The 25,344-nt window shown below is 53.3% G+C and overlaps 1 protein-coding gene across 1 annotated transcript in view; it reads right to left on the minus strand.

Annotated features, from left to right (window-relative positions):
* Positions 1–1,206: 1,206 nt before the first annotated feature.
* The window catches only part of POLE (DNA polymerase epsilon, catalytic subunit), a 39,369-nt gene continuing 15,231 nt past the window's right edge, over positions 1,207–25,344 (minus strand). The window contains exons 24-48 of the mRNA XM_051634268.1: positions 20,021–20,216; positions 18,658–18,872; positions 18,278–18,380; positions 18,030–18,110; positions 17,836–17,958; positions 17,529–17,747; positions 17,036–17,245; positions 15,491–15,634; positions 14,695–14,835; positions 10,829–10,982; positions 10,638–10,744; positions 9,623–9,799; positions 8,962–9,185; positions 8,592–8,812; positions 7,795–7,999; positions 7,155–7,328; positions 6,801–6,926; positions 3,692–3,824; positions 3,410–3,602; positions 3,162–3,293; positions 2,860–3,053; positions 2,455–2,655; positions 2,044–2,169; positions 1,841–1,930; positions 1,207–1,655 (exon numbers count right to left, since the gene is read on the minus strand). Of these exons, the coding sequence (XP_051490228.1) occupies positions 1,542–1,655; positions 1,841–1,930; positions 2,044–2,169; positions 2,455–2,655; positions 2,860–3,053; positions 3,162–3,293; positions 3,410–3,602; positions 3,692–3,824; positions 6,801–6,926; positions 7,155–7,328; positions 7,795–7,999; positions 8,592–8,812; positions 8,962–9,185; positions 9,623–9,799; positions 10,638–10,744; positions 10,829–10,982; positions 14,695–14,835; positions 15,491–15,634; positions 17,036–17,245; positions 17,529–17,747; positions 17,836–17,958; positions 18,030–18,110; positions 18,278–18,380; positions 18,658–18,872; positions 20,021–20,216 (4,003 nt within the window). The 3' untranslated portion in view covers positions 1,207–1,541. The remainder of the gene's footprint in view (positions 1,656–1,840; positions 1,931–2,043; positions 2,170–2,454; positions 2,656–2,859; positions 3,054–3,161; positions 3,294–3,409; positions 3,603–3,691; positions 3,825–6,800; positions 6,927–7,154; positions 7,329–7,794; positions 8,000–8,591; positions 8,813–8,961; positions 9,186–9,622; positions 9,800–10,637; positions 10,745–10,828; positions 10,983–14,694; positions 14,836–15,490; positions 15,635–17,035; positions 17,246–17,528; positions 17,748–17,835; positions 17,959–18,029; positions 18,111–18,277; positions 18,381–18,657; positions 18,873–20,020; positions 20,217–25,344) is intronic.

Consider the following 25,344-nt stretch of genomic DNA (forward strand, 5'->3'; position numbering starts at 1 on the left):
CAGGGGGCAGGTGGTAACCCTTTTTCACACTCAGATAGCAGCCAATTGCCAGCTCAGGGGGGTCAGTAAGGAATTTTTTTCCCCAGGCAGATTGGCACAGATCCCTGTGGTTTTTTTTTCCACCTTCCTCTGCAGCACTGAGCACAGCCCCTGGCCAGGGCTCTTCAGGGTCACTTCTGAGCAGAGCTCCCTGCTGTTGCAGAACCAGGAGTCCAGCTGTGTCCTCCATCCCTCTGCCCCTCTTCCCTGCACCTGGTTGGCCAGGGAACCTCAAGGTGTTCCATGCATGAGGTCAGCTAGAGGGGACAGGAGTGTCACATGTAGTGGCTGTGTCCCCATCCTTGAGCCCTGCAGTGCCAAGGCAGGCACATGCACAGCTCCCAGCAGTGGTGGGGAGCTGTAGGCACCTGGGGCTGCTAGCCCTGCTGCAGGGATATGGGAATAGGATTGGGTGCTCCCATCCAAAGGGTTCCATCCCTGCCCACAGGCTGTACCTGACACAAGTTGGGGGCTGCTGGGGTGGCATTGTCCCCCCTAAGGGCAGTGCCACTGCAAGAGGTCACCTCTCCTCCCAGCAAGCTGCTGCTGCACCAGGGGCAGCCCCTGGACCTGGGGGTTAAGCCAGTAGGAGCTGCCTGGCTGCACTGCACTGCATCACCTAATGTCAGCTCCTGCTTCCTCAGTAGGGAAGGAGCAGGCACTGACCTCTCTGGTGACCATTGATAGAACCTGAGAGGAGGGTAGGAAGATGTGCAGGGGGAGGCTTAGCTTGGAGATTAGGAAGAGATTCTTCACCCAGAGGGTGGTGGAGCACTGGAATAGGCTTCCCAGGGAAGCAGGAATGACACCAAGCCTGACATTTTCAAGAAGCATTTGGACAATGCCCTCAGGGACACAGTATGAATTTTGGGGTTGTCCTGTTCTGGGGTGGGAGTTGGACTGGGTGATCCAGGCTGTCCAAGGAGGTGGTTGAGCCACCATGCCTGGAGACATCTAAAAAGAAAGATGTGGTGCCAGGGGACAGGGTTTAGTGGTGGATGTGGCAGAGTTAGGGTACTGGTTGGACTCAAACTGAAGGTATTTTTCAACCAGAATGATACTGTGATACTGCAGCCTCCCTGCTCCCAGGCAGACAAGGGAAAATGACACAGCTCAACCACCCCAACTGCAGACATGCTGCTCCCCCCCATCCCCAGGAAGGACATCTGCCTTCTAAAATCCATTTACTTAAGCAACTCAACTTTAAAAGCACAGCTGGGGGTCAGCACTGACCTGTGGGGGTCAGCACTGACCTGTGGGGGTCAGCACTGACCTGTGGGGGTCAGCTCCAGCGCCTCCTGCCTCCAGCCCACTAGGCCAGGCAGCCGGAGCAGGACAGCCCTGGCCCCAGCCCAGGTCCTGCCCTCTCTCCCTCCCTCACTGCAGGAGGGGTGTGCAGCTTCTCAGAGCCAACAGGGTCCATGATCACCCTCCTGTGGACATGAGAGCAGGGCCCCCGTGCCCCCAGTGACAGGTGCAGGCAGAAGGAGGAGCCCCCCGCCTCAGTGGTGGAGCAGGGGGTTGGTGTGCAGCAGCCACTCGGTGGTTTCCAGTAGGTAGGCCATGCCATAGTGTCGGGCGATGTTCTGGAAGACCCTGATGTGCTCCATGAAGGTCTAGGGAGAAGGGGACAGGGAGGGAAGGAGGCTGCCCAAGACCCCGGTGTAGCTGGGCAGGGCTGGGGGGGCAGCACAGCAGGTCCCAGGGCACAAGCAGAGAAGAGAAGCACAGCAGCGCAGGGCTCCTTGTCTTTCCTCTAGGAGCTGCCGGCATGGGGCTGGGCAGGAGGGTGCAGGCCTACCTGGGAGGAGATGGTGAGGGCAAAGTCTCCAGCACAGCTGCAGTACACAGGCATGTGCGTCTCCTTCACACCATGACACTTCTGGCACTCCTGGAGGACAAGGTGGTTGATGTAGGCTGGGAGACAAGGCCAAGTCCCACTGCCAGAGGCAGAGTGAATGTGTCTGGCCCAGGACAGGCAGAGCTGGGCAGCCCTGCACTCACCAGGTCCTGCAGCATGAAGGCCATCAGCTTCTTCTGCAGGGCTTCCACCAGTGCTGCTTCAATGGCATCAGAGTCGTACTGTGCCTGGCAGTTGGAGCAGATCCAGCTGGGTAGCACTGACCCATCCTAAGGGCAAAGAGGAGGGAGGTGAGCACTACGAGGCCCAAGCACTGGGATGGTGAAACTGGTTTCTGGAGAGTACAGAGCATCAAGCCAAGGCCAAGGTATGCTCAGACCTGTCACAAGCTGCTAGAAAAGGAGCTGAACAGAAAATGGCCTTTAGGTGAGGTTGGTCACCAGCAGCAGAGCTGCAAAGGAAAAGGGTTGAGAGAGAAGATGGGGAAATGTGACTGACTGGCTTCCAGCATTGTCATGCTGGGGTCTCTGGTGTCCCCAGGAAAGCAGCTGCACCTGGGAGAGGGCAGGGTCTTTGCACAGGTCCAGGTCCCTGCAGAAGTTGCAGTTCCTGCAGATGACTTCAGGGAGCACGTAGGAGCGGCAAGGGTCCCGAAACTGGGCTTCTTCCGAGAACTCGCCCACCTCAATGAGGCGCAGCAGGTCCCGGCGCAGTTTGTTTACTTGGTTGGTTATGTTGGTGTCCAGGGAGAGGACCTACAAGAATAAGAGCCAGGTGAGCCTACCAGCAGAGAAAAGGAGTGTGTTCACCACAACAGCCAATATCCTTGTGACCTCATATGGATGTATGGCAAGACAAAGTGTTTGTAGATCAGTCCTGGAGAAACGGTGCTGCAAACATGAGCCATTGGAGCCTTAACCACACACCTTCAGAAAAGTGGCCTGGCCCACCCTGCTGACCTTGCAAACACTTTTTATGAACTCCAGAGCTGGGTTGTTGAGTGGCAAGTGGGAACCAGGCAGCACTGGAAACATGTCTGAAGGCTCAGTGGCATTACGAGAACCAGCCATCTTCTTCTGGATCTTCTGTGTGATGGTGAAGAAGCTCTGGGTGAGCTCATTGGCCACATAATCCTGTGAGAAGGTGATCATGCCTAGAGAAATGGAGCAAAGCACACTTAAGGTGTAATGGTGGGATACAGGGACAGCAAGGTGGGTGGCTCTCTGCCTACAGCGGGGCTGCCCTGTGGCTCAGCACTCACCAGGCATGGCCCCCATCTCCCCCAGGGCCTCCTGGAACACCTGGCTGGTGCTCCTCCTCTTGACAGGGGTGCTCCCAGGAGCGTTGCGCCGCAGCTCCTCCTTCATGCTGTGGTACACGGCCACAATGTAGGCTGAGAAGACACGGGCAAGACCCCAGCTCCAGTCAGCACCAGCAGCTGCCACACTGTGGGCTCTCCCTGGTACTGGGGAGGTACAAGCCATCTTATCCCCTCCTGGGACAGCTCACCTGACACGATCATCAGGAAGTAGCTCTGGCAGGAGGCAGCCTGGGGTAGGAACTGCACAATGTTCCAGCTGTTCTCCAGCATCTCCTCCACATTTGGCTCCCCTTCCTCCTCCTCTTCTTCCCCTACAGCTGCTTCCTCCTCCTCCTCATCCTCGCTGGCCTCCTCCTCCAACATCTGCCTCTTGCTGGTGTCCTGCTGGAGAAGCCAGGGGTATTGCAGCAGTTCCTCATGCCCAGCCCCATCCCCAGCTCCCAGGGCACTAAGCTCTTCCCACCTCTTACCTCCCCGTAATGGATGTGAGAATTCACTTTTCCCTTGATACCTCCATAATTTGCTGGATCCATCCAGAGCAGGAACTCCCAGCAGCGGGAGAAGGAGATGGTCAGAGAGTGGAAGATCTCCTTGGAATGGATGCTGGAGGAAACAGAATGCAGTCACCCACACCATGGGCATAATCCCTAGTTCAGAGCCTTCTCTGGGGGAGACTTCAGGGAGGAGGCAGTGCTGGGAAGGAAAAAGGGGGTTCTTCTCTCCCATCAGCCACTGGCAGGGACCCCAGGGGAGCTATGCCCAAGGAGTCATGGGCGAGGGGATCCTCAATCCACCCCACTGCCACCACTTTGAGGCCTCATGGAGGATTTCAACAACCCTGACATCTGCTGGAGAGGCAACAAACACAGCAAGGCACCAGCAATCCAGGAAGTTCCTGGAATGCATTGATGACAACTTCCTCCCCCAAATGGTAGCAGAACCAACAAGAAAAGGTGCTATGCTGGACCTTGTCCTCACCAACAAGGATGGTCTGGTGGATGTGAAGCTTAAGGGCAGCCTTGACTGCAGTGACCATGAAATGATGGAATTCAGGAGCCACAGGGCAACAGAGGGTCCGCAGCAAGCTCATTACCCTGGAATTCAAGAGAGCAGATTCAACCTCTTCAGAGATCTGCTTGGTACAATCTCATGGCATAAAATCCTGGACAGGAGAGGAGCCCAAGAAAGCTGGTCAATAGTCAAAGATTAACTCCTCCAAGCCCAGGAGCAATGAATGCATTCCAAGAGGAAGGCAGGCAAGAATGCCACAAGACCTGCATGGATGAACAAAGAGCTCCTGGACACTCTTAGATGAAAAAAGAAAGTCTTGAGAGGATGGAAGCAAGGACAGGCAGGCTGGGAGAAATACAGAGAAGTTGTCTGAGAAGCCAGGGATAAGGTTAGGAAAGCTGAAGCCCAGATAGAGTTAATCCTGGCCAGGGACATCAAGGGTAATAAAAAGGGCTTCTACAGGTACATCAGTGATGAGAGGCAGAACAGGGAAAACATGGGCCCTCTGCAGAAGGAAACAGGAAACCTCGTCATGCAGGACATGGAGAAGGCTGAGGTACTGGAAGACTTTTTTGCCTCAGTCTTCACCGGTAGGAGCTCTGGTCACACTGTCCAGGTCACAGAAGGCAGAGGCGGAGACTGGGAAAAGGAAGATCTGCCTACTGTAGAAGAGCAGGTTCAAGACCATCTAAAGAACCTGAAAGTGCACATCCTTGGGACCTGACAAGATCCATCTGTGGGTATTAAGGGAGCTGGCAGATGAAGTTGCAAAGCAACTTTCCATCATATTTGGAAAGTCATGGCAGTCTGGTGAAGTTCCCACTCACTGGAAAAGGGGAAACATCACCCCCATTTTCAAAAAGGGAAATACGGAAGACCAGGGAACTACAGGCCAGTCAGTGTCACCTCTGTGCCCAGCAAGATCATGGAGCAGAACCTCCTGAAGGCTCTGCTAAGGCATATAGAAAACATGGAGGTCGTTGGTGGCAACTAACATGGCTTCCCCAAGGGCAAATCCTGCCTGACAAATTTGGTGGCCTTTTATGATGGGATCACAGTGTTGGTAGACAAGGGAAGAGGAAACTGATGTCATCTACCTGGACCTGTGCAGTGTTCGACACTGTCCCACATGACATCCTGGTATCAAAACTGGAAGGATATAGATTTGATAGATGGACCACTTGGTGAATAAGAAATTGGCTGAATGGCTGCACTTGGAGAGTAGTGGTCAACGGCTCAACGTCCAGATGGACACCAGTGATGAGTGGCGTTCCTCAGGGGTTGGTACTGGGACCAGTGCTGTCTAACAACTTTGTCAGCAACATGGACAGTGGGATTGAATGCACCCTCAGCAAGTTTGCTGATGACATAAAGCTGTGTGGTGTGGTTGACACCCTAGAGGGAAGGGATGTCATGCAAAAGGACCTTGACAGGCTTGAGAGGTGGGCCCATGCCAACCTCATGAAGTTCAATAAGGCCAAGTGCAAGGTCCTGCACCTGGGTTGGGGCAATCCCAGGCACAAATACAGGTTGGCCAGAGAATGGATTGAGAACAGCCTCAAGGAGAAGGACCTGGGGGTGTTGGTCAATGAAAAGCTCAACATGAGTCAGCAACATGTACTTGCAACCCAGAAAGGCAACTGTGTCCTGGGCTGCATCAAAAGAAGTGTGGCCAGCAGATCGAGGCAGAAGATCCTGCCTCTCTGCTCTGGTGAGGCCACACCTGGAGCCCTCAGCACAGGAGAGACATAGAGCTCTTGGAGCAAATCCAGAGTAAGTCACAAAGATGATCAGAGGGCTGGAGCAGCTCTCCTATTAAGACAGGCTGAGTGAGCTGGCACTGTTCAGCCTGGATTAAAGGCTCCAAGGAGACCTTACAGTGGTCTTCCAGTATCTGAAGGGGCTACAGGAAAGCTGGGAAGGGGCTTTTTACAAGGACTTGTAGTGAGAGGACAAGGGGTAATGATTTTAAACTGAAAGAGGAGAGATTTAGGTTAGACATTAGGAAGAAAGACTGTAACAGGTTGCCCAAGGAGGTTGTGGATGCCCCGTTCCTGGAGGTCTTCAAGGCCAGGTTGGATGGGGTTTTGCGCAACCTGGTCTAGTGATAGGGTTCCCTGCTTATGGCAGAGGGGGTTGGAACTATATGATCTTCTAAGTCTCTTCCAACCCAAACTTTTCTATGGTTCTCTATTCTGAGTCTTGGCTCCCTGTGCTTGTGTGAAGGTGTCTGTACCATGGCTGGGATGCTGAAAGCCAGCGATGGGATGAGGTGCTGGACACCTTGGGTTTTCCTGAACATCTCTTCTGAATTGAATCCCATGAGTATTCTGGGAGTAATACATAGAGAGGACAGCTAAGGGACTGATCCCTACCCTAGGCATGACAACAAGAGAACTGGGCAGCCTTGTCTCTTCAGTAGCTTTGCCAAAAAAATTGTAATGAACTTCAGTGTTGAGGCCCTCAAAAGGCATAAAACCAGCCTTGTCCTTCCTGGCCCCAAGGCATGCTCAGCTCCATCAGCCAGAAGCCTTGGCTCCAGGCCCAGCTGGGCGAGTGCATCCCCACCTGTTGATGATGTACTCCATGTAGCTGATGGCATCCTCGATGCGCCGCTTCTTGGTGCACAGAATGATGCGGTTGAAGTTTGCGTAAACCACCGAGGAGCCCAGACGCTTGAACTCAGCCACCAACCTGCAGACACAGGAGCAGGAGTCAGCGAGCAGGAAGGTGGAGCCCAAGGAGCAGATGTCAAACATGTCAGCCATGGAACAGCCATGTACAGGAGGTCCACCCTTCTGCCCACCTCTCTGGAGGCTATGGCAGAGAGGAGTGACTGTTGGTGCCAACAGCATCTTAGGCACTACCACCATGCCTGTCCCCTCCCTGTCACCAGCCTGACATGCTCCAGGTATCACTCACTGCAGGAAAAGCTTCTTCATCATGTTGTGGAGTGTGCGGTGCAGCGCTGGGTCATAGAGAAGCGAGGAAGGAGAACGGAGCCAGCGGTAAAAGTGAATGACCTGGTTGTCGGCGTAAATGTTCTGATACTGTGTGATCTCCTTCACCCAGCTCACCACCATGCTCTTCAGGATCCTGACAGGGAACAGAGACCAGCATCACCTCACCAGCCTCGAGTGACCCCCTCCCCCTTGCAGACAGGGACACATTTTCAGATATGCTGGAGGACTGAGAGCAGGAACTCCGCCAGAGCAGATGTGTGAACCCTTGACACATGAGCCACAGGGTAAATATGTGCCTCTCTAGCCTGGTAGAGCACAAAGAAAGGAGAAACAGGAAAGGGCAAAGTTTTCACAAGCATCCCCATGCATCTGCTCACTGAGTCACCAGGCAGTTCTGAGACTAGGACTTTCAAAAGGCTGTTGGGGAAGATGCTCACCCTGCCCTCGAGACCTGAATTCCTGTTTAGAGCACCCCACAAGCCCCATTGCTGGCACAAGTCTGAGCAAGGCTAAAGCCAGGAGGGAATGAGCAGCAGGTCCCCTCCAGGACCTGGGTGGAGACCAGATACTCCACCTCCTGCTGGGTCCTAGAGCCATACCTGAAAGTGTTGGAGCAGAGGGCAGTTTCATCATAGCTGGCCGGGATGTTGGCAGCCTGGTTCCCTGTCACCATGTCTTCTAAGGATGCTTGCTGAATCACATCAAAGCTGATGCACGTGCTGGAGCCTCCTTCCATGTCATTGATGTGGTGGGATTGTAAGACCGTGTTTACAGCCAGGCTCTGGATGTCCAGCTCCAGACACACTAACAGCAAAGACAACCTCTCAGCAGGCAGGCAGGGCAAGGAACCAACAGGGGCACCCTCCCTGCCTCTCTGCCAGAAATACTTCTTCAGTTATAGGGGTGATCTGACTGGGGAAATGCTTTCACAAGCATGACTATCGTGACTGGCACTTGTCTTCCAAGAAGACTTGGACAAACTAACCCTCTGGTGACAACAATTTTTTTCTGGAACCTGGAGCAGAGGAGCTCAGAAGAACTGACTCAAACTGCTTCTGCCTGAGAAAAGCCTGTCCAAGGGTCACCAGGAATGACCAGCTGAGCTAGTCTGTCCTTGGGCCGACACACTGCAGGTCATCTTGAGTTTTGCTGCTGGTGGCCATGAGTTGGGAAAGAATCTGCATTTGGATGCCTGCAGACATTGCAGGCAAGACCTCTCTGCCCCAGGACATGCCCCTTGCACACACCTTGCCCAGATAGCTGCTGAAATGCCAAAGCTGCTGGTGAACAGTCATCACAGAGACTATTTGGAGACCACATCCATACTTCCACAAGCTTTACAGAGCAGGATCCAGCTCTGCCCCTCCTCAGTGCTACCACCCTACTCCCTCCTCACCGGTGGAGTAGCAGCCAGGGTTGTTTATCTCCACAGAGGCTCTCTCATCCAACTCCATGACCAGGCGATTGTCATCGGCCTCCTTACCCCCCAGGTCTGGGCGGGCTGTGGGCGAGAGCCACAGCAGGTGGTTGTGACGACGGAGGTGGCGTGAGAAGAACAGGTCAGAGCCGAAGGTGGAGATGTCATCAGGGAGGTTGCCAATGGGGACATGGTAATACCTGGGGCATAGAGAGGCAAACGGTCATCAGGGTGACAGCAGCTACAGAGAAGACAGGGACCTTGGCCTGCTCCCTCGAGGGAAGAGGCAGCCTCCCGTGGTCCCATCAAGGGCACAGCAGCCCCAGGGACAAGCAGCTACCCCAGGCACCTGCTCATCTCGAATGCTTGGGAGAGGCAGGTGTCCAGGTTGAGGTAGTGGCGGATCATGCGGCGGGCAGCATGGCGCTGCCAGTCCAGGACCGAGTAGCTGATGTCATCTACCAGCCGGATGGGAACCAAGGGGAACTCCTCGATGATGGGGATCCCGCTTGACAGGCGTTTCAAGTCCCAGTTAGACTGCACAGCAATCAGCGTGGGGCCCCGGCGCTCATCCTGCGGGAAGGACACATCCTGGTGCACCTCTCCAGCCAGCACCTCTGCTCAGTGGGAAACCAGCAGTGCCAGATGCCCTGTCCCTGCAGCAGGTCTCCATGTGGGGGACACCACACCCCAGCAGGTTTCCATGGCAGGGACACCACACCCCAGCACTTCAGAAGCACCCACCTCCATGCAACCAGCTCTCCAGCTAAGCACAGGGATGGGGCAGATGCTGGGGTGGCCTCTCTGCTGGCAGTGCCTTAGGCAAGCCACCCCAAGCAAGACAAAGCCCTTGAGCAGCACCCACTTCTACCCTTGACCTTCAGGCCAGCAGCTACATGCAGGCACTGTAGGAAGTGGTGTCACGCCCAGTGCCTTCCACAGCATCCTCCCCTTCCCTTGTGCCTGCATGACAAGGTCCTGCAGGGACCTTCCTGGCAACTGCACCTCACCTTGTAGCCCAGCAGCAGCCGCTGGACAGCCCTGTAGACGGCTTTGGGGTCGGTCTCAGCGCGCACTTCGAAGGTTTGCTTGTCTGGGGGCAGCAGCTCCTTGCCCACCTTTCCCAGCAGTGCCTGACGCTCCACTGAGAAGAGGGTGGTGAGATTTGGCATCTGGTTGCTGCGGACCTGCACCCAAGGGACACTCAGTTGGAGCAGCTGAGAGGGACCCTGGGCTGAGCAGACTTGGGGTGTTCTTCCTTCCACGCATCATGAGGTGCCTTCTACTGAGACCTGACAAAATGCAGCAGGGATGCACGGAGAAACCTCCCGCTGCAGGACCCCATCACAGAAACACAGAATGTTTCAGGGTGGAAGGGACATTTAAAGGCCATCTAGTCCAACCCTCCTGCAGGAGCAGGGACAGCTTCAACTACATCAGGTTGCTCAAGGCCCCATTGAGCCTCACCTCAGAAGTGTTTCCAGGGATGGGGCATCTACCACCTCTCTGGGCAACCTGTGCCACTCTCTCATCCCTCCCATTGTAATAAATTTATTTCTTGTATCTAGTTTCAATCTTCTCTCTTCCAGTTCAACTCCATCACCCCTTGTTCCATTACTACAGGCCCTGCTAGTGAGCCCCTCCCCAACCTTCTTATAGGCCCTTTAAGGACTGAAAGGTTGCTATAAGGTCTCCCTGGAGCCTTCTCTTCTCCAGGCTGAAGAATCCAAAACGTCTCAGCCTGTCTCCAGAGCAGAGTGACTCCAGCCCTCAGATCATCTTCATGGCGCTCCTCTGGACTTCCAATAGCTGTGTCCTTCTTGTGTTGGGGATCCCAGAACTGGATCCAACACTGCAGGGGGGGATCACCAGGGTGGAGTAGAGAGGGACCTGCTGGTCACACTGCTGGTGATGCAACCCTGGAGCTGGTTGGCCTCTGGGCTGTGAGCACACGATGCCAGCTTGTGCTCAACTTTTCATCCCCCAGCACCCCCAATCCCTCCACCCTCCCAAGTCCCACCTCACCTTGTCCAGCACAAAGACAGCAGCTTTGCACTGGGAGGGAATGAAGAGGCCCAGGAGCGCCCTGCTGCCCTGGGAACTGTGGTAGAGGTAGATGTGGCGAATGCTTCCTAGGGACACATCAGAGAGCATCAGTGGGACCATGGGTGCCCAGCCCCAGGTGCCCCCCCAACCCCTCTCCCAGGGGGCCTCACCTGGCTCCAGGTAAGTGAACTGGGCCAGTGAGCGCATCTCCAGGTGCTCGATGTCAAAGGCGTCAGCCTCTCGCCCTGCCAGATGCCTGACCAGCTGCCTGCTAACCATGCACACACAGCCCAGGTGGATCAGGGCACGGAGGAGGAGTGGCACCTGCAGTGACAGGCAGAGACATGGTGGAACAACATTCTGCTGCCAAGCTCCTTTCAGGGGTTCTACACCCAGAACAACCCAGCTTACAATCCACAGGCAGCACATTCCTAAAACGCCTCTGGCATCAGTTTGGTATTATCACCTTTGCCAGTGCTGGAGATACAGAGCAAGTATCTTAATTCTTAACTCACATGTGTTCTTGTCTAGCCCCAGATGCCACCAGGGCAGTAGTGGTTACTTTGGAAGATGTGTGGAGCAGAATGGGCCATTTTACAGCTCTGCACCTTGTGGTTTGGCAGTCCCTTGAGACAAAGGCTTCATCTGAACCATCTGATCATCATCCACCCTGTTTCATTAACCCTACAGCTGTAAACTCCACTGCTGCAGAAGACATCTCCTGAATGCTGCAGGACCTAGTCCCTAAACAGTGTGAGGCAATAAACAATCCTTGCCTAATCCCTCTTCCCTCAAGCCAGTTTTGATTTTACAGACCCCATGTAAATTCCATTTTCTGATCTCTTTAGCATGCCCAAGCATTCCCATGTCCCCAAGTCCTACCCCTGCAAGGAAGCTGTTCCCTCTCTTGAATCCCCTTACTCCTTCTCCTGTGTTAGTCCTGCTACATTTTTTTGGAGACAAGTGCTCGGAATTGCTCTGCAGAATTTTAAAGATCAAGACAGATCTTTCCTTGCCTAGGACTGAGTCTAGCTGGGCTCTTTGTATTTCCAAGGCCAAACTGCACAAACATGTGGGTAACCCACTTGATCACCACAGAATTCGACTGGTTTGGGTTGGAAAGGATCTTAAAGATCACCCAGTCCAACCCCCCTGCCATGGGCAGGGGCACCTCCCACCAGCCCAGGTTGCACCAAGCCCCATTCAACCTGCCCTTCAACACTTCCAGGGATGGAGCAGCCATAGCTTCTCTGGGAAACCTGTTCCAGTGTCTCACCACCCTCACAGCAAAGAATTTCCTCCTAGCATCTCACCTCAATTTCCCCTCTTCCACCTTGAAACCATCCCCTCTTGTCTTATCACTTGACACCCTTGTCTAAAGTCCCTCCCCAGCTTTCCTGGAGCCGCTTCAGGTACTGGAAGGTGCTCTAAGGTTTCCCTGGAGCCTTCTCTTCTCTGGGCTGAACAACCCTAACTCTCTCAGCCTGTCTCAATTGCAGAGCTGCTCCAGCCTTCAGAGAGCATCCTTATGGTCTCCTCTGGACTCGCTCCAACAGCTCTGTGTCCTTCTTGTGTTGGGGACCTCAGAACTGCACCCAGCACTGCACTGGGGGCTCACCAGAGCAGAGGAAAATAATCTCTTCTTTTGACCTGGTGATGCAGCCCAGGACATGGTTGGTTTCTGGTCTCCCTTGCAGGAAAAGTTTTTTCTGATGTTTACCCAGAATTATCTGTTTCACTCTATGCCTGCTGCCTCCTGTTTTATTCCTGGGCTCCTCTCCTTTCCTCCTCCCATTCCTCCTCCAGGCTGAGCAGTCCTAGCTCCCTTAGCATTCCCTTGCATGAGAGATGCTGCCACCCCTTGCTTTCCTCATTTCCTTTTATAACTTTAAAACATCTCCATGCCTCTTGCTTTCCTTCAGTTGCTAATTTTAATTCCCTCTCAGCTAGCTGCCTCTCGATTTTACCCACTCATTAAACACTTTGGTAGTGAAGAGGACCCAGACCTGCCAGCAGAGGATCTCCTGCAGATATGATGAATTTGTGTACACACTAGTCACTTTAGCAGTCATCTGAAATAAATGTTGGGTGATGCTTATGAAACTAAGAGCTGTGTGTGTCTTGCCTTGTGGGACCTTTATTCACATTTTCTAAAAGCAGAAGTTTAAGGTGATTAACATGGTTTCTTTCATTACATTTTCCAGGCTACACCAGTAACTTGGGTAGCTGAAGTCTCCAAAGTTTCTGATACTCTTTTTGGCCCTGCAGCCTCTTGCATTCCATGAGACATTTTTTAGCTAATGGCACCACTCACAATAAGCTAGTCCTACTCAAGCGAAGACATCTGATGCACGGTAATTCTATGTTGCCTTTTTAGTAGCAAACTCACTTGCCTTTATGCTTTAACATACAGCTCAACTTTTATAATGGTACAACCAACTCTGCCTTCTGTATAAGTCAGGTCCTGACACTACAGTGTCTTCTTGATTAAACTCCTGCCACCAGGTTTTGAGCTGCTGGTCGAACCAGTGGCCTCATTAGAAGCGGGCATCCCAGCTTCCCACCTTAATTTTCAGGCTTTCAGCATTAATAGTGCTGGTTAATTTAATTTTGGGTTGATTGTTTTGTACTGACCTTGGTTTAGGTTGTTCTTGCTCTTCCTGAACTTTAAAGCTATATCCTATTCTTCTTCTTCAAGCTTTGATAACCTCACTTCAGAGGACAGGCCAACCAGACTTACATACCACTCCACGCACGTTGGGTTTTTCCCCCACAGAACCACAGAATCATCAAAGTTGGAAAAGACCAAGATCATCAAGTCCAACCATCAGCCCTACACCCCCATGACCACTGAACCATCTGCTGAAGCACCACGTCTACCTGTTTTCTGAACATCTCCAAGGATGGTGCCTCTACCACCTCCCTGAGCAGCCTGTTCCAAGGCCTCACCACTCTTTCTGTGAAGAAGGTTTTCCTAATACCCAATCTGGACCTCCCCTAGTGCAACTTGACCCCATTTCTCTTGTCCTATCACTGGTCACTAGGGAGAAGAGCCCAACACCCACCTCACCACAACCTCCTCTCAGGAAGCTGTAGAAGGCAATGAGGTCTCCCCTCAGCCTCCTCTTCTCCAGGCTCAACAGCCCCAGCTCCCTCAGCCTCTCCTCATCAGACCTGTTCTCCAGACCCCTCATCAGCCTCAATGCCCTTCTCTGCACCCTCTCCAGCACCTCCATGTCCTTTCTTATCCTTTGGTGCCCAAACCTGCACCCAGTGCTCGAGGTGCAGCCTCACCAAGGCCGAGCAGAAGGGCACAATCACCTCTCTGGTCCTGCTGGTCACACTATTCCTGGTGCAGGCCAGGATGGTGTTGGCCTTCTTGGCCGCCTGGCCACACTGTTGGCTCATGTTCAAACAGGTGTCAACCAGCAGCCCCAGGTCCCTCTGCTGGGCAGCTCTCCAGCCACTCCTCCCCAAGCCTGTAGAGCTGCCAGGGGTTGTTGTGGCCAAAGGGCAGGACCCAACATTTGGCCTTATTGAAACTCATACAATTGACCTCAGCCCATCGATCCAGCCTGTCCAGGTCCCTCTGCAGAGCCTCCCTGCCCTCGAGCAGATCAGCACTCCCACTCAACTTTGTGTCCTCTCAGACTTACTGAGGGTGCACTCATGGGTTTTCCCCCATTTTTACTCTCAACTATCCTGCCTCTTTCCTGGTTCTAACACCAGCTGACTGGTTTGATTTAGAGGAATATCACCCTTTCTGCTTCAATGTCTTCTTTCCCCAAAGTTTCCTAACTCTAAATATACTGATCCCCCTTTCCCTGACATGCCTCAGACCATCTGCCGATGCTCAGTACCTCTGACCATTCAAACACGGGTCTATTCCCCAGTAGCTGCTGTGCAGGGTCCTTGGGTTTTGGTGTCTCACCAAGCTGCTGAAGTTCGAAGTGCCAGGTTCCTCCTGTGCCACTTTCACTTGAACTAATGAGCCACCACTCAACAAGCCTTAGAAACAGACACTCAGAGGAGTTACCTGCGTCTCATACACCCCCTCGATGTCCGGGGCGGAGAGGTCTGCATTGATCTCATTGATGTGCTCTTGGTACATGTCTTCAGGGACAGAATATTCATACAGGTTGTACACTACGTTTGAGCGGGGTAGGATCCTGTTCACCTGCCGAGGCAAGGAACCTGCTCAGCAGGGCACGTCACACCACGTGGCTCTGCTGCCAGGAGCTGGGGCACTTCTGGGCCTACTCTCTCCTAAGGAAATCCCTGTCTTGTGCCCATGCATGTTACAAATTCCCACAACAGAGAACCTGCTTTCTGAGCAAGACTGGGCTTAGCAGAGGGACTTCATGGAGTGGAACAGTTATGCTCCACAAGGCAGATACTTGTTGTGGAGGTGAAACACCTCATAGAATCATACAATCGTAGGGGTTGGAAGGGACCTGTGAAGATCATCAAGTCCAGCCCCCCTGCTGCAGCAGGAACACCCAGGGCAGGTCACACAGTAAAGTGTCCAGACAGGTCTTGAAAGTATACAGAGAAGGAGACTTCACCTCTCTGGACAGCCTGTCCCAGGGTTCTCCCACCCTCACAATCAAGAAGTTTCTCCTCATGTTGAAGTGGAACTTCATGTGTTGTCACTTGGTGGCATTTCCTCTCGTTCTATCACAAGGCACCATTGAACAGAGACTGGCTCATCCTTGACATCCACCCTTCAGATATTTGTAGACATTAATAAGGTCCCCCATCAGTCTTCTCTTCTCAAGACCCCATCTCAATGCAAGCAGCTGCTTTCCCTTCCAGAAGGGGCAGGTCCTCACCCTCCTGTAGGCTGTTCCCTCCTCTGGCTTTGGGACACGCTGGTTGACGTAGAAGACGCGGGGGATGTTCAGCCTGATGCCGTGCAGATCGCTCCCGATCAGCGCCCACAGCCTGAACTGCCCAGGCTGGCTGGTCTCGGCGATCTGCAGGACACAGGACACAAAGTTAGAGGAGCAGGGAGATCCATCACGTTGTCAGTGCTTACGTCAGAGCTGTGGAGCTCGAACCATACAATCATGTTGGTTGGAAAAGACCTTTCAGATCATCGAGTCCAGGTGTTAACCCAGCACTGCCAAGGCCACCACTAAACCAAGGCCCTCAGAATCACATCTACACAGCTTTTCAATCTCTCCATGGATGGTGACTCCACCACTCCTCTTATCCCTGGGCCTGACAACCCTTTCCATGAAAAAAAATCCTAATATCTAAACCTCTCCTGGGCAACTTGAGGCTATTTCTCCTGTTTTATCTATATGGCTAGTTGGTGGCCACAAAGGGAGTAGGGGGCTTAGAGTCATGGCTGGAGTCCCTGTGTGCTGCTACTCTCCCAGGGCACCATGGAGAAAACTCTCTGGCTAAGGCTGGCCAACCAATGCAAGTGTACCTTTGATGTCAGCCAAGTCACTCTGAGGGCCTGGACCAGCTGTCCCATCTCAAGATGCCTGGAGCCCTGAAGGCCCTTCTGGAAGATGAGGTGGTGAACAAGGGCTGGGATCAGATGGCTATGCCTGATGGGGATTTGTGAAAACACCTGGATGGCACCAGCACACCTCAGCATTTCTACTTTGGCTGCTTCCAGGAATCACTGGAATCCTGTGTCCATCACAGGCACTCTGTGCCCTGTGCTGGATTCCCCAGTACAGGACACATGGACATACACCCTACAAGGATGAAGAACGAACTGAAGTATTTTTCACACAAGGAAAGGCTGGGAGAGCTGGGACTGTCCAGCCTCCAGCAGTGCCTGCTCAGGAAGATGTCATGGGTGTATAAAAGATCTGAACGGAAAAGGATGAAGCCTGGCTCTTCCCAGTGCTGCCCAGTGGCATTACTAGAGATCATGGACACAAACTGGAATACAGAAGGTTCTCTTGGCATGTCAGGAAATGCTGTGAGAGTGACCAAGCCCTGATACAGGTTGTCTAGAAAAGATGTGGACTCTCCCACCTTGGAGATACTCAAAAGCCATTGGACACTGTCCTGGGAAGCTGGCTGTAGGTGGCCCTGCTTGAGCAGCAGGTGGGATCCCATGGATCCTGGAGTTGCCTCCAACCTCAGCTGGGGCTTTTGTGGTGCTGTGACTACCACACGGTGCTGCCCAGGAGCCGAGCTGGAGCTGCCCCACTGGCAGATCTACATACACATCCCAGATTCACCACCATCACGTGGGCTCCTGTTTCCATACGAACATGGTCTCCCCCAAGGTGGCCAGAGTGCCATGCAGGCGTCAGCAGTCCCTGAACTTTAACCACTGGAGCACAGGCAGTGTCAACTTGAGGCTTCAGCCCCAGGCTGCCCATGGTGGCATGTCCCCTCCCTGGTACCTGCACGATCTGCCAGGGCAGGTCCAGGATGCTGCGGGCGGTCCTGCGCAGGTAGCTGCTCAGCCCTTTGGAGAGGGTGTCACGGACCACTCCTCCACCTGCTCCCACCTCACCGTCCTCCAGACGCCGCCTCTTCTGCCGCTCCCGCCGCTGTCGAGCCTGCAGCTCCCACTTCTTCTGGTGGTAGCGCAGCCAGACCAGCTGCTCCTCCTGCATGGGGTGACTGCTTGCCTGAGCTGGGCCAGGAACCAGCACAGGTATCAAAGCTCCCAACCCCCCAGCCCCACACCATGCCCCTGCCCCAGCTGTGAAGCCACCCCCTCCCCTTTTCTCCATCAGGGGTTGTGTCTCCATCTCCTGGTTCTGTTTCTCCATGTAGCCAGCCCTGAACTGCAGGTATGCAGAGGGCTTCAGGAGACCCACAGCTTGCTCCTGGCAGCTCATAAGCTGCTTGAATGGATGAGCCCACTCCTGCCCACTCTGCTTCACCTACCTTGGTGGTGCCCAGGGGTGGAGGTGGACCCAGGATCTCTCGCCAGGACTGGGATAGCTCCAGGTACTGGGACATCTGTTGGCTTTCCTCTGACGCAGGGACTCGTTTCCGCTTCTTCGTGATGGGAACCAGTGGCTGAAGGGTTTTGGCAGCTCCCAAGTCCTCTATGTCACCAATCTGTGAGCTCGACATTCCTTCTGGGGGCTGGCTGGTGAGGACCTGAGGGAGCGCAAGGACAGCAGGAGGACATGGGTTGCAGAAAAGCCCCACTGGCACAGCCAGAACCTTTCTCCCTCACCCTCTTTACCTGTCTCTTGCCTTCTGAGGTGAAGAGCTCATTGATTTTCTTCTGTTTGTACACATCATTCTTCTCCAGGAGTTTCTTGTGGAGCCAGTCTGGGTGCCGGACCCGTGGCACTGGGTTCTTTACCTGGAGAACATCTTCAAATCACATCAAGTCCCCTGACCAAAACCCTCCTCCTGCTCTCCACCACCCTGTACCTGCTGCAGGGCTGCAGGAATGGTGATGATCTTCTGGATGGTGCTGCCCAGTCTCTCGATGTAGTAGTCCCAGTCCAGGATCTGTGCAGAGGGCAGAGTGGCGAGTAGTGAAGAAAGCTGAGTAGAAGGCCACCAGACACAGGACCAAGAATATGTATCTCCAGGACCCCTGCCCCCCAGCATTCTGCTTTGCCAGCAGAAGTCTGAAGACACGAGCCCTGGTCCCAGGGCAGGGATGACCCACGCACCGCACGGATGTTGAAATCCTGCAGTGAGGGGCTCTTCAGCCATTTTCGGAGGTAGTGTTTGCGCACGCTGGGCTCGGCTTGGAAGATGGCGAGGGGGATGGCCCTGGGGAAGGCAAGGAAGCCCTTACTACCCACCTCGAGCAAGGTCTGGCAGCAACACGATCCCCTCTTCCAGCCTGTAGAGACCATCCAGGCTTCTACCCCCACCTCTGTAAGGCTGCTGCACAGCAGCTGCACGGCATCACCCACTGCTCATCTCACCCACAGTCTAGACCAGCAGCCAGAGGACCACCTGGCACACCACAGCAGCTCCTGCCACCCTGTCTCCTGTTGGTTGCCCCCACACTGTCAAAAGCCCTGGTCCCTCAAGATGGGGCTACCTCTCAGTGACAGGAGACCCTTCAGGTTTCTTGGAAATTATGAACCGGCAGCTCAGCCCTGCATCCTTCACCATCTGGTCCCCCAGGAACTCTGCCAGGCGCTTAGCAGTGCTGATGGAGGTGGACTTCTGCTCCCCATAGTCCTCCAACTTGCGTGACATGGACCGGTTCTCTGCAATCAGCTCAAACAGCTCCGAATCTGGCATGTTGTCAGCCTGAGAGGGAGGGGGAAAATCCCAAAGCTAGCAAACATCTCATGATCAAACCTTGCTGCTATGAGGTCCAGGAAGCACCTAAAGCGAGTTGGTGTGGCTCTATGTGGGGCTCCTGGGCACTGCTCCCTGTTGCAGCTGCCAATGTGACCCACTGAAAAGGAGAGGGTGGGTTTGCAGCTCATGTCAGCTCATGCCATGGCTGGGCTGGGGCTGCAGGGCTCTGTGCTGTGCACACCCAGTAGCTGGGCTACTTCCAAGACCTTGTTGTACAAGGTTGTTGCACAACAGAAGGACTCAGCCAGGCTCTTGGTTCTTCTAACCCCCCAGTTTCTTGCATTTCTCCATGTCCCCGTCACTGTGACTGGTGTCCCTGTGCTCCCCATCAAACACTCCGCAAACAAGTGGCTCTGTCGCTCTCTGCCTCAGCAAATGCTCTTCACCAGCATCCTTGGGGATGAGGGCACTAGAGCAGCTCCGTGAAGGAGATGGCCGGAGAAGGACACCACTCACAGAATCACAGAATCTTAGGGATTGGAAGGGACCTCAAAAGATCATCCAGTCCAACCCCCCTGCCAGAGCAGGGTCACCTGGAGTACATCACACAGGAATGCGTCCAGGCGGGTTTTGAATGTCTCCAGAGAAGGAGACTCCACCTCTCTGGGCAGCCTGTCCCAGTGGTCTGTCACCCTCACAGTAAAGAAGTTTTTCCTCATGTTTATGTGGAACCTCCTATGTTCCAATTTGCACCCACTGTCCCTTGTCCTATCACTGAGAAGAACCTGACTCTGTCCTCCTGACACTCGCCCTTTATGTATTTATAAACGTTGATGAGCTCACCCCTCAGTCTCCTCCAAGCTAAAGAGACCCAGCTCCCTCAGCTTGTCTTTGTAAGGGAGGTGCTCTACTCCATCATCTCTGTGGCTCTGCACTGGACTTACCCATAGTTACAGACAAATGAAGAGCTTTTGCACTGAAAGACACTGAAGAGCAGCCCTAGAGAACCCAAGCAACAGAAATAAGGTGGAAGTGACCATCACCAGACCACCTACTGTGTGCAAGTAAAGTCCACCCTCACCAGTGCTCCACCAAGAGGTGATACTGCTCCAGCTCCACCTTGGGAGCACAAGACACATCTCAGCTGTGCTTACCTTGCTGTAGAGCACATCCAGCCAGTAATCAGCCACCTTGGCCACAGAAGCATAGACCTCCTCCAGGGTGCTGCCTTTCAGAAAGGCTTCAAATACAGAGGACTGGAAGATCTTCACTAGCTGCAGCTCTCCCCGGCGCTTCACCTCAAATCCCTTCAGCTCAGCCAGGGACCCATCTTCGTTGAACACTGCATACCTAGGAGACATTGTGGGCAAAGCCTGGCCTGTGCCAAGGGACATGTCCTCCAGGATCCCGCTGGTGTCCCATCCTCCCTGCACCATGCCACCACATGGCGCGTTCAGCAAAGCCATGGTGCTCAGCACGAGGATGATCTTAGAACATCTACAACTGGTCTGCAAACCATTTCCGCTTGGTCTGCAAAGGCATATCAGCTCGTGCCCTGGCTCATCCTCACTGATTGGGTCTTTATTGCACCTGACTGAAGGGTGGGAGGCAAGTGCCCAGGTGGGGAAAAGGAAGAAGATATTAGGAAAAGGTTTGGTGAGAAGAAGGAAACTTTGTCAGCCCAGAGGCTGGGAAAGGGGTTCAGAGGAAACTGGGTGTAGCCATGACATGACTATAGGAACACTTCTCTCTCTCACCTTTTCTCTTGCATTCTTTTGTATTTCACAGCCCTGCCAATGATTTGTATGTCTCAAGAAAAGCCTTATGGGAACACCAGCCAAGAGGAGAGAGGGCACAATCCAACCTGTACAACTTGCACTGCCCTTCTCCCACCTGACTAGTTCCGGTGGGCACAGCCTTCTCTTCTTCCATTGATGATGGTGCCTGCCAGGCACCTCCAGGCTGTTTCAGTTGGAGAGTGACCAGGAAATAAATGCACTTGCTAACATCTCCACATGACAAGAAACCAAGAAGCCCTTACATAAGAGTAGTAGGAGCAGAGCCTGCTCAGTGCTTGGCATCACTTCGATTCCTGTGCAGACTCACTGTCTGCAGAAAGACCCTGACAGGAGATGGTGGATGCTGGAGCTCATCCAATTAAGCACGAAAGAGCACACAGCTGTGAGGACAGTGGGTGCTGGAGGGCGCTGACAGCATTCCTTGGAGCCAGACCCAGGTCTGTGGGCAACACTCTAGTTGATGGTTGCTACTGCTCTGGCTTGCAGACAGGTCAGTGAAGTTTAACTATTCAGTAATGGCATGACCTTCTTCTAGATGGAGAAGGAAGGGAAAACATTTAAGGGCAGCATTACAGCAGGTCTGTGAACTCCTGAGAGGTGAGAAGGCAGGAACTAGTGAGATTACACAAACTAGACTGGATCAGTCGAGTCACTGAGTGGAGCTGCTCCAAATCAGACCCTCCCTCTGGCAGGGAAACATGAAGGGAAAGGAGTCACAGAGGAGGAGCTGGCAGCTCTCTTGAGACGCTGACCAGACCTGGGCACTGCTGGAGCAATGGCCACCACCCCGCCTGGAACGAGCACCCCTGGGAAGCAGGGTAACCCAAGCGGGCAAACGGGGCAGGAGCGGCAGCTCATGAGGGAGGGAGAGCGCTCCCCTCCCAAGGGAGAGCTCCAAGTGCATCTGCAGGGGTAAGGGGTGCATGTCCTAACAAACAGAGGACAACATGGTGGGCCCTCAGCACAGAGCCAAAGCTGCACCTATGGCTGGGGGGTCTGCACCATCCACCCTGGTGATGACAGATGCCTCCACCCAGAGACAGCGAAGAAGGAGGTAACTACACAGGCTGTAGGAAGCACACAGTCCTCTACCACAGGGCAAAGGCTGGGGGTAATTCTGCATGCAAAGGTGTACACAGGTGGAGGACCTTCTGCAGCAGGTGGCTGAACTGCACGAGATGGTGAGAAGGCTGAGGAATATTAGGGAGGCAGAAAAGGAGAGAACTGGCTCCAGATACACAGCCTAAAGCCACAGAGACAAAAACCTCCCCCATTAACAAACATGGAAAGGAAGTGAGTGAATAAAGCGGAAAAAGAGACAGAAGAATGGAATACTGATAAGTCAAAAAGCCAAAGGAAGAAGAGACTTCCCTCAAAACCTAAGATGCACCTGCAGATTGAAGGGGAAGAACAACCCATGCAAGATAAGCTGCCAGAACCAACTAAGGCATCTTGCTCAGAGCATCATGTAATGAGTGCTCATAAGAAGCAGCAACAAGTAATAGTTGTGGGAGACTCCCTTCTCAGGGGTACTGAGAGAACACTTGCAGACCAGTCCCACTCAATAGAGCTCTGCAGCTTACTGGGGGCTTGAATGAAGGACATAACAAAAAGATCACAAACTGGTACAGCCCACTGACTACTGTCAACTCCTGTTGTTTCATGTGGGCACCAATGATGAAGACAGGAGTAACCTGAAGACTATCAGGAAAGGCTATAGAGCACTGGGAGTGGCAGTGAAGGGCTCAGGAGCACAGGCAGTGTTCTCATCCATCCTTCTGGTCAAAGGGAGAGGGCTGGAAAGTGTTGACTGAATTGGAAAAGTCAACAATTGGTTAAAGGAGTGGTGCCACAGTCAGGGCTTCAATTACCTAGACCACAGGACTCACTTTGAGAAACCTGGTATCTTGTGGGCTGATGGGGTTCACTTGTCTGAGAAAATGGAGAGCATCTTTGGCCAGAGTCTTAGAGAGAGTCTTTGGCTGTCCAATTTAGTTAGGAGGGTTTTAAACTCACAATGCTGGAGGAGGGGACCCTCAACACATCCCACACGCACCACATTGAAGACAGAGCCAGTAACAGACACCCTGGGCCTGCAGGAGGATCTCAGGCCAACAGGAAAGCATCTGACCTGCAAAATGTGATCCCTGCCAGCACAACTGCTTCCAAGGAGGCCCATCTGAAATGCCTCTATGCGAGTGCATGGAACATGGGGAATAAACAAGAGGAACGGCAGATGTGTGCAGCCTGCAGGGCTGTGATGTTATTAGCATCACTGAGACATGGTGGGATGACTCCTACCACTGGAGTGTGGGGATGGTTGGGTAGCTCTTTAGGAAGGACAGGCAGGGCATAAGAGGAGGGGGTGTCACCTCTACATCAATGACCAGCTGGAGTCTGTGGAGGTCCACCTGGGGGTGGAGGAGAAGTCAAACATGACCTTATGGATCAGGGTTAAAGGGAAAAAAGGGGCAGGTGACACCATACTGAGGGTCTGCTACGGGCCACCTGACCAAGACTGAGTGAATGAGGCTTCTACAGGCAGATAGGAGCAGCTTCACGTTCACAGGGCCTGGTCCTCATGGGGGACTTCAACCACTCCAATATCTGCTGGAGGGACAACACAGCAACGCACCAGCAATCCAGGAAGCTCCTGCAGTGCATTGATGACAAGTTCCTCCTCCAAATGGTAGAGGAACCAACAAGAAAAGGTGCTATGCTGGACCTCGTCCTCACCAACAGAGATGGGCTGGTTGATGATGTAAGACTTAATGGGAGACTGGGCTGTAGTGACCACGACATGATTGAATTCAGGATCCTTAGGGCAGTGAGGAAGGAGACAAGCAAGGTTGCTGCTCTTGATTTCAAGACAGCAGTTGGTCTCTTCAAAGGTCTGCTTGGTAGGATACTGGGACAAAGCCCTGGAGGAAAGGGGAGTCCAGAAAAGCTGCTCCACATTCAAGGATCTCCTCCATGCCCAGGAACAATATGTCCCAGTGAAGAGGAAGGCAGGCAGGAGAGCCAGGAGGCCTGAATGGATGACCAAGGAGCTCCTGGACACAGTTAAATGTAAAAACAAGGCTTACAGAGAGTGGAAGCAGAGCCAGGTGTCCTGGGGGGAGTACAGACAAGTGGTCAGAGAAGCAAGGGATCGGATAAGGAAGGCCAAATCATTAGACAGAATCGGATCTGGCCAGGGATGTTAAGGACAACAAGGAAAGTTTCTACAGGTATGTCAGCAATAAGAAGATGAGGCCCACTTCAGAAGGAAACTGGAGACCTGTCCATGCAGGATATAGAGAAGGCTGAGGTGCTCAATGACTCCTTTGCCTCAGTCTTCATCAGCAAAGGCTCTAGTCACACCGTCCAAGTTAGAGAAGGCAAAGTCAGGGACTGGAAAAGGAAGATCTCCCCACTGTAAGAGAAGAGCAGGTTTATGACCATCTGAAGGACCTGAAGGTGCACAAGTCCACGGGACCTGACAGGATTCATCCTCGGTTCCTGAAGGAACTGGCTGATGAAGATGCAAAGCCTCTGTCCTTCATATTTGAAAATACTTGGCCGTCTGGAGAAATTCCCACTGACTGGAAAAGGGGAAACAACTCCCATTTCCAAAAAGGGAACAAAGGAAGACCCAGGGAACTACAGACCAATCAGCCTCACCTCTGTGCCCAGCAAGATCATGGAGCAGATCCTCCTGAAGGCTCTGCTAGGGCATGTGGAAAACAAAGGGGTGACTGGTGACAGCCAACAGGGCTTCCCCAGGGGCAAATCCTGCCTAATTTGGTGCCTTTTACAATTGGGTCATGACATCTGTGGACAAAGGAAGAGCAACTGACATCATCTACCTGCACCTGTGCAAAGCTTTTGACGCTGTCCCAAAAAACATCCTGGTATCAAAACTGGAAGAGTACAGATTCAATGGATGGACCACTTGTTGGGTAAGGGACTGGCTGGATCATCACACTCAAAAGAGTGGTGATCCATGCCTTGATGTCCAGATGGAGACCTGTGATGAGTTGTGCTCCCCAAGGGTCAGTATTTGGACCAGTGCGATTTAAAATCTTTGTCAGAGACGTGGACAGTGGGATTGATGCACCCACAGCAATTTTACTGGTGACAGCAGACTGTGTGGTGAGGTCGACATGCTGGAGGGGAGGGATGCCATCCAGAGGGACCCTGACAGTCTTTAGAGGTGGGCTTGTGCAAACTGTATGAAGTTCAACAAGGCCAAGTGCAAGGTTCTGCACCTGGGTTGGGGCAATCCCAGGCAAAAATACAGGCTGGGTGGAGAATGGATCAAACACAGCCCAGAAGAGAAGGACTAGGGGATGATAGTGGATGAGAAGCTCAACATGAGCCAGCTGCATCCACGTGCACCCCAGAAAGGTAACCATGTCCTGGGCTGCATCAAAAGAAGTGTGGCCAGCAGGTCAAGGGAGGTGATTCTCCCCCTCTGCTCTGCTCTTGTGAGACCTCCCTGCAGGACTCAGTCCAACTCTAAGGTCCTCAAAACAGGAAGGACATGGAGCTCGCAGAGTAAGTCCAGAGGAGAGCCATGAAGATGATTCAAGGGCTGCAGCACCTCTCCTGTGAGGACAGGCTGAGGGATTTGGAGTTGTTCAGCCTGGAGAAGGCTCCAGGGGGGATCTCATAGTGGCCTTCCAGTATCTGAAGGG

The sequence above is a fragment of the Apus apus genome, chromosome 16 (genome assembly GCF_020740795.1).
Source record: "Apus apus isolate bApuApu2 chromosome 16, bApuApu2.pri.cur, whole genome shotgun sequence".
NCBI classification, from domain to species: domain Eukaryota; kingdom Metazoa; phylum Chordata; class Aves; order Apodiformes; family Apodidae; genus Apus; species Apus apus.